General features: G+C 40.0%; 1 protein-coding gene across 1 annotated transcript; it reads left to right on the top strand.

Annotated features, from left to right (window-relative positions):
- Positions 1-4444: 4444 nt before the first annotated feature.
- Positions 4445-8663, top strand: rpe (ribulose-5-phosphate-3-epimerase). The gene is made up of 6 exons (XM_005723595.2): positions 4445-4687; positions 5039-5118; positions 5196-5335; positions 5516-5650; positions 7802-7888; positions 7991-8663. The coding sequence occupies exons 1-6, from the start codon at positions 4566-4568 to the stop codon at positions 8111-8113; spliced, it is 687 nt and encodes a 228-aa protein (XP_005723652.1). The 5' UTR covers positions 4445-4565; the 3' UTR covers positions 8114-8663.
- Positions 8664-14978: the final 6315 nt, after the last annotated feature.

Below are 14978 nucleotides of genomic sequence, written 5' to 3'. Positions count from 1 at the left end.
AGCACACTGTGCACTGTCGATATTACGTGCTGCACAATAATGTTTAATATTTAGTATTTACTGTTATATTCCCATATATCATCGTGATGTTGTTTATTGTATTGCTCTCTTTTTCTTCTGCTTGTTTTCTTTTTTCTTTCTCAACAGGTGATCCAGGTGATTGATATATGTATTTTTTTGTCTGCTTATTTACTGTAGTTGGTTTTTGTTTTTTTGCCCTTTATCCCTGTCCCTCTTCTCCACTGTTTTTCCCCCTCTTCCTTTCTCCCTTTTCTTTTCCTCATCCATAATTCTGATGGCAAAAGAACCAAACGGGACAGGCAAATAAAAAAAAAAGAAATGAGAAGAAACCTGCCTAAGAGAGCTCAGGCTGTGTTGCAGAATGAAGGTGGTCTTACCAAATATTGACTTTGAAGCTTGTTAGAATTACTCAAGCTGTTTTTGTCTGATATACTGTTTTTCTAATGTACCTTTGCCCACATGTCACATATAGCATCCTTGTAACGTGTCTAAACTTAAGATACATACACAAAAGAAGGAAACAAAGTTGATCAGGAGCATTAACCTAGCCGAGGGAGGTAGCGCCCACCCCACCCTTCCCTTTCCACTTATGGACCCCGACCACGATGACATAAAGCCAAGGAAGGGAGAAGCTAAAAAGATATGTTCCACACTGTCCTTCTGACCATCACAAAAAGGATAATTCCTGTTTGTTTGTTCAGGCTTTTAGAGTTCAACTCCTAGCGAGAAGAAGGAGGACGGTTACAATCAAGATGATACATAAAAGGTTTGGAGTTGCACCAAGTTCTTAATAATCAACAACAGAGCAGGAAAAACGATAAAACACTGAGCAGCATGGTCACCATTTGTGTTCCTGGTTTTAATTGTGGAGGGTTAAGGGTCACAAACCCAGCTTATGCGTAAACATGCATATGTGCTGCTGAATGTGCATGTGCATACGATATCTGGAAGAGTACTTAAAACACAAACAGAGGGACTTTTTTTTCTTTTATGAACACACCATCCCTCCTGCAGATGATTAATTGTTATAGGATAGGCTGTCTCTGTTATGTTGTGTTACCAGTATGATGGCATTAGCTGAGGTTGCCTCTGATTTGCTACTGTATATAATTAATTCTGGTACATGATTTACCTCAGAAGACTGTTAAGCTCTTTAAACACGTTCAGACATGCTCGGGAACACACACTGCTGGGTGCCAGTTAATTAGCAACCTCAACACCAGAGTCCTAATCTGCAGGGACGTATCGTTATTACTGCTGCCAATGAAGCCGCATGCCAACTTACTGAAAAAGTGTTGACACCTTGAATGCCGATGTGAGGCAAGTTTACTGGGAAAAACAAAGAACATTAATTCCTGTAACTGTCCAACCATGAAATTTCTTAAAATGGCAACTATAAATATGACGGACACACACTGACTCACTAGACCAGGGAATGGAATTGATTAGTCTTCAGCTTTTATCCACATCAGCTCCTAATTGTCCTGATGTGCTGCTGAAAAGACATTTTTTAACAGTCTTCACAGGCAAGTGAGATGCAGGAACGCATATAACAAGGGAACTTTCATCCACTAGCTCGTTGAGATCACTCACCATGAAGAAGTAGAAAATATAGAGGAGGCCACAGACGGGCATTTGAGGATTTTCAGTCATCCAAATAGACTCTGAAATAAATTGTGCTTTGAAGTGTGTGGAGAGGTCCACCCTCTCACTTTAGTGTTAAGTAGGTAAGATGAGATGGCGTGGTATTATAAGCAAACAAACATGGCTCATGGCTTCATTCATGCTTTGTAGATGACTACAATGTATCTTAAAAACTTGACAATATGACAACATGAACATTGTGTGTGTTGGGAAAATAATATTATTTCTCAAAATACTTATTGAGAAATTGCATTATATGTAGTGCATAATCACTGATATGCATGTGATAATATGTGACATTATGCGGCTGATACAAAGCTGATTTTTCAATTTTTTTTGTTTTGTTTTTAAGAATACGTCAATAATGAACAAGTACAGCTTGAAAACATCCGACAAATGACTGCAAGTCACATTCCTCAGCAGTCCCTCCTCCTCTTAACCATAAAAAGGTGTGTGTCCCCAGTAAACAGAGGCTTATGGTTGCCTGAAAGTATGTGCATGGTGTTAAAGCTGTTTAAAAGTAAGAATGCTTTTCTTTCATTTTGTGTTTTGGTCAGCTGCAGGAAAAAGAATGACTGCCTCTTCAACCTAAAACACAAATTCATCAACTGGGCTTGCCGGCAGTGGTTTGACCTTGAGTGTGACCCAAGTAGAAAGAGACTTTTCAAGCACTCCTAAATTTAAATTTTTTCTAAATCACTTAACGAGCTGCAGTGAATCACCTCTCTCATCAGAACGGCTCGAGAGAGTGAGACACTTTGCACAGAGAAAAACTGTGAAGGACTGTTGTATGAGCCGACCAATAAAACGCCCCTTTCAACAACTGCACCAGCCCATTATATGGTTTTCAAACCTCAAAGCTTCATTTTTGTGATGCCTTCTTCAGTTTCTTGAGGCCCCCAGCTTCTCTGCGGCACAAACGTATCCTGCCTGAGCCCTTCTTAGAATCTGTGTGTATCATGACCACATGTCAATCAGGATAAGCCATGCCTCTAGTATTTCCATTACTGCAGTGGTAATGCAAAAACTTGGCCAGAACTCCTAAATGTCAAATTCTGTTGAGCCTATCTGGGTATAACAGCGCAACTCTTGTGGCTTCCAGAGTGCTGCAGAGAGGCTCAGCTCAGCTTTCTGCTCGTTATAAATCACAGCAGCTTATTCAGTCATCTGGAAAAATATTCAAACTATTTTAGGGGACTGCATCCAGAACGGTGAAAGCGGCAAACAAATCACACAATAGGGAGCTAAAAGTTAACTGAGATGAATTATAACTCATTTAAGCTTCTATACCAACTTGTGCCAACTAACCATGAATGGGGGCATACCAAATGTGATGTAACATGTAAACACATTATTGGAGACTTATGTTTTCTATGCAGGTGTCAGGTTTTTAGGAGACATACATGTATTTGGGGTTTTTTTGTTTTTGTTTTTTTTTGGGGGGTGGGGGGTGTTTGTTTCATTTACTTGGAAGCCAGCCTTTTTCAGTAATACTCAATCAAACTTTTCTTCAAAGACAGACTTATATTAATGCCTTCAAACTAGCGATTGAGTCACGCTAACATATATTTATGACAGAGGGAGGTCATAAGAATAAACTTGTTAAATCTAAGAGAGATTCAACCATAAAGCAATGGTCAATTGCAGAGAAAAAGACAGGAGCAGAAAGCATGCTAAACAATTAGAATTCAGAAAGGTTACAAACAACTTAACAATTTCAGGCCTTTTTACACAATTTACTGCATCCAATTACTTTTTACAGCAGCATCCAATTACTTAAAGCGACTGAGGCAGCTGCAGATCGGGAGGTAGAGTAGGCCGTCTACTAATTGGAAGGCCGTTAGTTTGATCCTTGGCTCCCCTAGTCTGCGTGTTTAAGTATCCTTAGGCGAGATACTGAACCTCGAGTTGCCACCAATGCATCTATGTGAGTCTGTGTGAATGTTAGGCAAAGCACTTAGGCATAGAAAAAGTGTTTGTATTGCATATGTGTGAGGAATGAGTGAATGAGGCTTGCAGTCAGAAAGCAATTTGAGTGTGCAAATCGAGTAGAACAGAGCTATCTAAGTGCAGCCCATTTACTATTTTGTGTTTGCATAATTATCTGTTGTGATGTCTCAGGAAATGGATTTGCCTTGTTCTAAAACTATACCAACCCCCCCCCCCAAAAAAAAAGAAAAAGAAAAAAAGATTTGCTAGAAATTGTTGCACCTACTTATTACATTGTGGGGGAAATAACTATTATAGTTTTGTTTTGTTTTTTCAACCATTTTTTTCTTCTTCTTTTTTTAAGAGGCTTTGTGATCTTTCTTTTTCCCAATCAGCCTTCTGATGTTCAGATAAAAACCACTAATAGATGTAGGAGCTCGTTGCTATGAGCTCTGCGCCATCTAGTGTCCAAATGCACACATTGTCTTAACCTGAAGGCGGAAGTGTGACAACAAAACGTGAGAGAAAGTTATCAAACTACCCACTGACACTTAGAGCAAAACAGGAAAGTTAAAAAATACGTCTTTATTCATTCATAATTTTAGTATTTTATTAAAATTTGGATAGTTGGCTTTAGCTTGTTTAAGCATAAAAATGCAATAATACATACTTTGAAGATATATATCGACGGGAAGAATATCACAAATGAAAAGACATATGTCTTAAAGACAGTCACACGTTTATCTAGCTTCTTCTTAGCATAAAACACAGACTTGCATGATGTCCTAAATATCTTCGAAGCTTGTCTATGCTGCCTAGCTACATATTTCTCCACGACACGACGCCAGACGTTTCGCTCTCCGTTCTTGGATTTTATTTTGAAAGTCATTAGCGGAAGTTGAGCTTTACGGTACGGCGAGCTTGTCCTGTTAGGTGTCAGGCTGCACGCAGAGAAATACAGCATTAGCAGCATGGCTTACAGTGCGAAGATCGGTCCGTCCATCCTTAGCAGTGATCTGTCCTGTTTGGGCAGCGAGTGTGTGAGGATGATGGAGTGTGGGGCGGATTACCTGCATCTGGACGTCATGGATGGGTCAGTTGGTTAGCATATAGTTTACCTGTTGTGCTAGCTGCTAGCAAGCCAATTTCAAGCTCAGTACTTGAGAGCCAAAGTTGGCTAACATCAACAAGCTACCTAGCTTGTCAAAAGTTAAGCCGGGCAGGCGATATTTTTGTAACTGGTTTAAATGGAAGGCTAAAACCTTTTGGGTGCTAAACTATTACAAGACTGTCTTTAAAGTGTTATTGCCTTATACTTCTCCGTGGTAGTTTTGACATTTTTAGCTTTCTCCACACTTACGCAAGACGTCAGTGTAAGCTTTTTATGCAAGATGAAGAGCACAACAGTTGCAATCTAAAAGTTTCTCTTTGTTTCCTCTTTAAGGCACTTTGTACCCAACATCACGTTTGGCCATCCCATGGTGGAGTGTTTGAGGAAGTCAGTAGGCCAAGACCCGTTCTTTGGTGAGACTTAATGATAAAACAATCACTGTTATTGTATTGTTGTGCCGCACAGTATTGGGACAGTGTGAATGTTGCAGATATGCACATGATGGTGTCTCGGCCTGAGCAATGGGTCAAGCCTATGGCCGCAGCAGGAGCCAATCAGTACACCTTCCACTTAGAGGCCACCACCAACCCGGGAAACCTCATTAAAGAGATTAGAGAGAGTGGCATGAAGGTGAGGAAAAGACCCCAAAAGAAGAGACAGACTTGCTTTACTTATTCACTGCCTTGACGATAAAGACATCTGCATAATTATAGTGTAATTGTATAATTGTAGTGATAGGGAATTATAAAACCCCGGCATTTGTTATAAACATGCGAGTGTTAAAGTGACCCTCGCTCACTTGTATTACAGGTGGGTTTGGCTATTAAGCCTGGTACTACTGTTGAAGAGCTGGCTCCCTGGGCTAACCAGATCGACATGGCTCTGGTAATGACTGTTGAACCTGGTTTTGGGGGACAAAAGTTTATGGAAGACATGATGCCCAAGGTAAGGACTAAGCAAAGATGGAAGAATGACCTTTCTGAAAAAAAAAAAGAGTATTACACATAACCACAACAGAACAAATTGGATTTATCATACTTACTGAATTTACAATTTAGCACAGTGCAGTTTCTATACTCTTCATTAGCATATGAGGTGTGAGGTCATTGTTTGTCTTATTTGAGAAGTTTAAGAAAGGAAATTAAAGGAATATGCATTAAAAAATCAATGTGCGTTTCTCTGTACACTACCCCTAAAATTATCCAAATAAAAATACATAGTAAATGGTCATAGCATTAAAGACTGCACAGGAGACTGTATAATCATGGTAAAAAGAAAGCATGCACTCATAGTGCTTCCACGTGAATTAAGAGGGTACGTAGCAGCCAGGAGCGGCTAATTAAACACACTTCATTAACTGACCATCAGTAAGTGTGAAATGATAAAACAATCAAAAAGTAAAAGTGGACGTTTTGTTAATTTGTTGGTCTGGAGGATTCAGGTGTGTGTTAATTCTCTAGGAGGAAGGATAACAGCATGATCTTACAGAAACGATTATTGCTATCCATCAATCTGGGAAGGGTTATAAGGTCATTTCCAAACAATTTGAAGTCTGTTATTCTACAGGGAGAAAGTTTGCTCATAGAAGGCAAACATTGAAGGCACTTGTCAATTTTCCATTAGTTGATGTCCCAGCAGATTTATCCCAAGGTTATTGGGTGCAATCCTCAAAGAAATTGCAAAAATCCCAAAAGCTACATCTCAGACTCTACAGGCCTCTGTGAGAAAGTTCATGACAGTAAAATTAGAAGATTGAACAAGAATGGATTGTTTGAACGGGCTGCCAGGAGAAAGCCTCTTCTCTCTAGAGAGAACATGACAGCCCAGCTCATCTTTGCAAAGTTGCATCTGAGCAAACCACAAGACTTCTGGACCAATGTCCTTTTGACAGATGAGACGAATGTGGAGATGTCTGGCCAAAGTGCACAGAGCCACGTTTGGTGAAAGCCAAACGCATATCAGCACAAACAGCTCATACTGACTATCAGCACTGTGACAGAGGGGTGATAATTTGGACTTGTTTTGCAGCCACTGAGTCGACTATGAACTCCTCTGTATATCAAAGTATTCTAGTCAAATGTGACGGCATCTATCTGACAGTTACAGCTTGGCCCAAACTGGGTCATGTAACAGGACAATAATCCGAAACACAATAGCAAATCTGCAACAGAATGGCTGAAAAAAGAAAATAATCAAGGTGTTGCAATGGCCTTGTCAAAGTCCAGACTTCATACTGATTGAAATGCTGCAGTGGGCTCTTTAAAAGAGCTGCACATAAATTACCCACAAACCTCAAGAAATTGAAGCAACATTGTAAAGAAAAATGGGCCAAAAGTCCTTCAACACTGTAAGAGACGATAAAATCATGCAGTCAACTTCAAGTTATTGCTGCTAGAGGTGCTTCTAAAAACTACTGAATCATTGTCACACGCTGCTTCTAAATTTTGGCTTTGTTTTTTATTAAATGAATAATGACACAGTATAATATGCAGTGTAATATTGCTCACCTGAGCTTGTATTAAAATAATTGTAAGCAAGGATCAGATCTTTTTTTTTTAAATGTCCTGGTATGTAAACACTTAGAACTGCTAGTGTATTTTACCATGACTATTCTTTGTAGCCAGCCTGCTGTGGGCAATGCTGGTTTTCCACAAGCATAGCCCACAGCAGGCTGATACAAAATATTGCATTGCACACTTAGAAAAAAGCAGTGCAATGGGTTCAGGTGTATGTGAAGTATGTGGTGTATGAGTGCTGCCGGGCCTTTGTAGTGATCACGTACAGATGCTTTTCAGATGAATCTGTGTGTTCCATTTTGAGGAGGACCTCTTGTGTGGGTGAAAATTTGGTGTAAAAAGCAAAACACTGATGTATGATTTGTGCAGACTGTTGGTTGTTGACAGTTCTGAAAAGATTATTCAGTCATTATTGAAGCAGATATTTACCACAATATAGTGGTTTTGTTTGGCCTGCAGTCTTGTTGAAGGGGGGTGCATGTGATTAAACCGGCATTATTGTGTGCCTTTGCTCTCCTACTAATCTGTGAAAATTGTATTTGGCACATTTTGAGTTCTTTTCTGTGTATGTGTGACCCAGGTAAGCTGGCTGCGGAGTCAGTTCCCATCATTAGATATTGAAGTAGACGGAGGGGTCGGTCCCGACTCTATTCACAAGTGTGCAGAGGTAAACGACGCATACACGACAGGCTAATCAAATAACCGTCTAAAATCAAAATGTATATGCTTTTAGGTTTTCTTACATTTTGTTTGCTCCCATTTGCTCTAGGCAGGGGCTAACATGATTGTGTCAGGCAGTGCTGTGATTGGCAGTGATGACCCTCGTTCTGTCATCGCCCTCCTGCGCACCGTGGTGGCCGAAGCAATCCAGAAACGCTCGCTGGACCGCTGAGATGTTCTATTTATGGTCCTCACAGCGACGCTCTACCTACCTGTCCCAGCAACACCACCACAGCAGCCAGCAGAAAGGAATCAATATGGACATTTCTGGGTTAGAGGTTGAGGGTCCAAGTCTGAACAGGGGGCTTCAGTGGAGGGTGTGTGTTGACAGCCAAATCCAAATCACTTTGATGGAGTGAACTTGCGTCGTGCCTCCTAAAACTTGAACTTCATCCTTTTTGCCACAGTCTCCTGAATAGTTAACTCAAAACGAGTCTCACCTCAGCATAGGAACATCTATTTCAGGACTGGAGCCAATGCTACTCTGAGAAACTCTGTAAACATTCCTGAGTATTGTTTTGATTTACACTGTGTTCTCCCTATGAATCACAGAAATAAAATGGCCCAGATATCATGGTTCATACATCACAAAATCCAATTTTGACTCGTTCATTGTTGTTGAAATCACAAGCTGTTTACTGTTATACTGAGTAGAAGTATTGTACACCACTAAATCAAACCATGAAATTTGATTTTGCAGATTAAAAAAGTTAAAAGTGAAAGGAAGTGTGTGTTCTTTGCAGTTTGACCATAAATGTGTATTATACATTATGTACTTATATCATTGGGTACACTGCTTAACAACACAAATGCCTAGTTAGCCAATTACATTGTATTAACTCAAGCATTTAGGCATAATCAATCAATCAATCAAAGCTTTATTCGTCACATGCAGGTTGCCCTGCAGTGAAATGGGAACTAGAATCGGTGAAGAAGAGTGATTTAAGTGACTTTGAACACGGTGTGGTGGCTGGTGTTAGACTGGCTGGTCTGATTTTTTTTTTTTTTTTTTTTTCCCAGAAACTGCCGATCTACTGGAATTTTCCCACACAACCAACTCTAGGATTTTCAGGGTCCAAAAATATCCAGTGAGCAGCAGTTATCTGGGTGTGTTTGTGTCAGAGGTTGGAGGAGAATGAATGGCTAGACTCATTCAGATTAGAAGTCTACATTTAACAGCACACTACAACCAAAGTAGTTGTGGTGTGTTGCCGGAACATCTTTTTTTCAATGCACAACACGTCCGGCCTCAAAGTAGACAAACTATAACAATAGAAAGCCGTACTGGGTGGTGCACCTGTCAGAACAGGAAACTGATGGTAGAATTCAAACCTGGTCTGATGAGTTTGGATTTCTGCAGCAACATTTGAATGGCAGGGACAGAATTTAGCATAAATGACATGAAAGCATGATCCATCCTTCGTCTTGATGCATGCTTAATCATCCAGGTAAGTAAATCTCCAAAAGTGGATTCTGTTCATCTGGACGTAGCGTTTTCAGTGGGAGAAACGCTCCGTCACTCGTCCAAGTGACTTCTTCAGTCTCAGGTGACTGCAGGTTTCCCCAACGCTACATGCAGATGAACAGAATCAACTTTTGGAGATTTGGAGAATCCATCCTTCGTTGCATCAAGAATACAGGTATGTCGTAGAGCTGAAATGGTGGTCGGGGGGGATTTTTCTGGCTCATTTGGACCCCTTAATTCCAATTGAGCATTGTTTAAATACTACAGCGTTTATGCATGCCTTAAGACCACAGTGTACACATCTTCTGACGGCTGCTTCCAGCACGATAACACATCACAAAGCTCAAATCATCTCAAACAGCTTTCTTGAGCTGACTCAGCTCACTGTACTCAAATGGTCTTCACGGCCACCAGATCTCATCAGCATCCAACTCGGTACTAGAAAGGTGTTGTAGGTTGTGATCCTGTTTAAATGGTTGAAACACTTCAAGCAAGTCAAAAATGTGGAGTACACTGAATTTTATCCAGCAGGCACTTCTCTCTGTTTGTGAAAATAGAAGGATGTCCATGTTACAGGCTACTGCAAATCCAGTCTTAATACAATAATTCAGTGTAAAGATGCATGTTTAAAAGTAATGCCTGCAGCAGTATGAAAGAGAAACAAATGTTAATAGTTTAACACACTGTAAATATTTTAGACATAAAATTGGAGCTGCCTCAATGAGACAGAACTGTAAGGTGCTCCTTAAACATTAATCTTGCAACAATAATCTTGAATTCAAACCCCATTTTACATTAGTGGAGCTGATGAACAGCAGGTGAACATATTTCAGTTCTCGGGAATGAGTATCACAGAGAACCTGTCACTGCCGGCACACACCTGCCTGGATAAGGACGCTGAGGAGTGACTGTACTTCTTAAGAAAACTGAATTTTCATGTCAAGTTCTTGTTAACTTTTACTCAGGAGCAGTGGAGAGCAACTTAACTAGAAGCATCACAAAATGCTTTGATTTTCACCAGCATCCATCTGTTGAGCCTCACTGTTAACAGTGAGGTATCTGCATACAGCTCAAAGGATACTAAAAAAAAAAATTACCCACCACAGCCTGTTTACCCTGCTGCCATCTGGCAAAATGAGGAGGGATCCAATGCTGTACCACCAGACTCCGGAGCAGTTTGTTTCCTCGGGCAATTTAGTTATTATTCTTTGTTAGTGCAATACATTTACAAAATTTGAATTTGTCATAAAACCTTGTGTTATATGTCGACAATTAAATCTTACATTTCACTGCAGCAGCCTGCTCGATCTCTTCTACTATTGATATTAAGTCTGTTTTTATTAATCCTCACTCAGGTTTTCAGTGTTAGACTTCTGCTTGTCACTGGGTATATTTTCCACAGCTCTTTTAACTCAAATGGAAGGAGATTAATGGCTCCTTCACAGAGAAAATCTAGAGTACATGATCCAAGCTGCGTGACTGGCTTCCACTGATTTTTTTTTTTCCCCCTCTCCCATTTGTACACAAGATGGCGAGTTTGGACAAAAACCTTTTTGATTAAATAGTCAGGGGTATATTTATTCATTTGTAAACACGAACAAATATTTTACAAGCCTCCAGATTAAAAACTCTGCGCTGTAATCTATGGTGTGTTCAGGCTTACTAGTGTGAACAGCAACACTACAAATTCAGCAGATAATTGGACACAGAGTGATTGCTGTGAATAAGAGGAGCCGTCTGTCTCTCTGCATATTGACAACACTGCTTTAACCTTTGACTGCTTTTCAAAGACTTTTATTGCTCTGTCAGTTTCAATCATTACACTGAAAAAAGGGGGCTGTTATTTTTCAATTGATTACTGTCTCGCAGTGGTGCCAGTGTCTGATTTGTTTGAACAAGGAGAAATGCAAGTTTACGAGCAGGATGTGTTTCCAGGAATCGATACGTAGCATTGTATTTGTTGAATCACCAGAACCAGAACCTTGTTTTTCCCGCACACCCAGAAAGACCAGAGATATATCTGTGGTTTCTCTCATCTCTTTATCTGCTGAAAGAATCCCTCCTGTCAATGAGAATCACCCATGACATACTTCAAACTGCAAGCAGCTCACTCTTAATAATGCAGCATATGTCTTGGAGGCAATTCACAGAGCTGCTGAAATATTGATGCCTAAAAATCTGTATTTTTATTTTAACATCACAGATAACGGCAGATAATGTCATCATCTTTGCTTACAGGGTCGATGCACACGTGTATATAGAGGTTTGCATACTGTGCGAGCGTGTTACAGTTGAGTTTGTGTATTATATGTGTGTTTGCGCATTATTGGGTGAATCTCCTGTGACCGATTTCTGTTCTAATAGAGGATGACAGCCGTTTTGTATGCGTGTGTTGCTGCCACTTGGAAATGAGAGACAATTCAATGTGAGTGAGTTGGCAGCACCTACACATGCTCCACACTACTTAAACCATGTCGTAGTGTCATTATTAGTTAATTGACAGTTGCTGTTTCACTCTCCACACTATCTACATGCCATTTGTTGATTTATAATCAAATAAAACAGTAAAAAATCCTTAACAGTTTCAAAGTTTTAAAAGCAGAGAGAGAGAAATGTCGGCAGCAGCAGTGGGAACAAGGACAGAACCGGTTCGCGGGGGTTAGAGGATGCTCAAAGAGGGACATATGCACACACCTCACATACTGGCCCTTAACTTATAGATCAAAGTCAGCCATGACAACAACATCCAGAGGTACTGTTATTTGTGGTTAAAGGCCATAATAGATGTGGGAATGACTGGAGCACAGAAAAGAATGGTCCCAGATCAATCAGCCCTTGGCTTGTCCTAGTCACATGTAAAGTACCTATGCCTTTCACAGCATGCTACTGGCCTTGTGCAAAATAAAACAATGGACACACACACACCACACACTGGGAATGGCTGAGAGCAGGTGTTGAAAGTCCACAAAACGATTTTACACTAAAAAAATGATTCAGACAGCCGTCATGCGGAGCTTTTGATCTTCAGAGAGCTGAATGTCTCAATGCCTGGCAGAGGTGTTTGCAGACTTCAACAGAGTACCACAGGGTGTACAACCAAACAGTGAAGGTGGTCAGATCAGCAAACAGCATGTCCCTCCAGAACCTGTCTCGATAGACTGCAGTTCACACATTACCACAACAGGGTTTTGCTTTAACACCTGGTTTGAGTACGAGTATCTACATCTACATCTGGAAATTTTACCCCAGGGTCTCAGACATTCTGATACCGGTATCTCTTACCATATGCATGATCACGAGAGATGAAAAACAAGATAGGAAAGCCTACTACATGCTGTCAAATACTCAACTGGCTCATCCAAAGATGCCGTTTGAAGTAGCTAGCTTGTCACAGGGGAATATGTTTTTTATGTTTCTGTATTTTCCTCTCCTACTCTTCTCTCTGCTGCCATTTATTTTATTCCATCTATTCCCCGCAGCACCATCTTTGCCTCTTCACTCTTTCCTCCTTTTCTGGGATTATTGTATAGCAGAATTATATCTTTCTGCTCCTCCAGTCTTCTTCAGCACTAAAGGCACATTAGTGAACTCGCTTTGCCTGCTCCTGCTCATTCATAATTACTTGGCATCCCACAGGAGAACAAGATGCACATCACTGATTAGCTTGCTGTTTACCAACTTTACTTATGCATAAAGGGCTCATCTGATTGAATGTGCATCATTATATTAACAATTAAAAACATCTTGCCTAAGATAAATTTACAAAAGATCTCTTTTGCTTCAGCTCTCAGCAAGGTGGGCTACTTTGTAGAATATACTGTTAATCTATAATGGATATAATGGATAGTAATGGAGGTATGGGTTGCCCTCATTGCCTCTCAGCTCCTGCTATAGGGCCTACTGGTGTGTGAAATAATGCATTTTCTGGAAGGTGACAATTAGCTTGCATATAGCTCTTTTTTTTATAACTATATGTAAGGCCTATGGTCTTAGCTGCCTGGTCTCAGGGTACTACTAGATAGACTGCCATGAAATATTATAATTAGACCCTAGAGAACAAACCCTAGAGACCTAAATGACAATTTCACAGATTTTTGCACTTCCGTGATGTTAACATTAGTGGGGACTGGTGAAAACTGGAGAGGAGGAAAACAAACTTATAATGTTATTAAGCTGTGAACTTACTCTATTTCTACATTTTAACATTCAACAAAAGATTAAGTTAGATTAAGTCTTTTAGATTTCATTACAACTGTTATTTATTGAGTTCTTGATGGGAATGCTTGATGTGTTGCCATCTGTATATGTAGCGTCTGAGTCTGCAATGCATTTTTCCAAATGTCCAGTAGGAGGCGAGTCTTGTGCTTGGTTGGCTAAATTGATCTATAACCTCAGAAAACATTTTAATAATAACTGCTTCTTCTTCTTTTTTTTTAGCTTATGAAATATAACATATTGCTCAGTTCTACATTAAATGACCCCATTAGCTTGCATTGTCCTTCTCTTATTCAGTCAGTCTACCTCTTACTCATCACATTCAGTTTAAAAATGGCGGTGTATGTCCATCTTTTTATATGCACTGTTCAAAAGGGTCACATGAAAATTTTGGACTGTTTTCTAAAGCCCCTCCATAAGAGTCTCAGCTGTGACAGTAGAAGCCAGCAAATGATGACATAGCACCCAGTACATTATGCCAAAAATGCATCAGCTCTGCTACAACAAGCTAACTGCTCAGTTGGTTAATGCAAGTTGCAAGCTAACACTAAAAAAAAACAAAAAGAAGAGAGGAATAAAAATGAAAAAGGAAATGACTCCACTGAAATTTCTAATTTGCAAGCAAAATTTGTTTGCAAGTTAGAAATCATGACTCTATAATTCTAAATGTATTTTGCTTCTACGTCTCTACAAACATTCATTGCACTCACAGAGTGTAGTACAGAGAATCAGTAACATACTGTCATATCAATAATGTATTGTGGCTGTTGATTGGTTAGGGAGGATGTTTTCTGGTGGTGCACTGTTGTGCATGTCTTGGCATGCATTAAATTAATGCAGGATCTCCCTTCAGAAGGACAACACAAGCTCCTTCTTGCATACTTACAGTATATGCAGAAAAGTGCTGAGACACCTACACATTACATCTACAGGAGCTGCTTGGCTATGGAAATCCATGCCATGAAGCTCTAGGGCACAATTTCTGTGCTGATATTAATGCCTGGAGGTCTGGAGTTCTGCAGGCTTTCATGTTATTGAGTAAGCAGAGTGTTGGCGACTTTTATAGACTATGCCCCTCAGCATGATGTCAGCTTTATCTGCCACATCCTGACTGGATTGCTGTGGTTCCTGAACACTTTCACTTTGCAATAAAACCACTTAACAGTTGATTGCGAGATATCTAGGAAAATATATAGACCTTATTGCAATGATGCAATGATTTTACTACAACTACAGCCACTGAACTTACATGAGATCTTTAGAGCTACACATTCTTTCACAACTGTTGTAAAGCCGAACTGCCTGGCCTGGTTTATTATATACCCCCATGGCAACAGGACTAAAAACATCAACGATT

The sequence above is a fragment of the Pundamilia nyererei genome, unplaced genomic scaffold (genome assembly GCF_000239375.1).
Source record: "Pundamilia nyererei isolate P.nyererei 1_Seehausen unplaced genomic scaffold, PunNye1.0 scaffold00009, whole genome shotgun sequence".
In the NCBI taxonomy this organism is placed as follows: Eukaryota; Metazoa; Chordata; class Actinopteri; order Cichliformes; family Cichlidae; genus Pundamilia; species Pundamilia nyererei.
The sequence above is the reverse complement of the archived record's forward strand: the minus strand, read 5'-3'. Positions and strand labels throughout refer to the sequence as shown.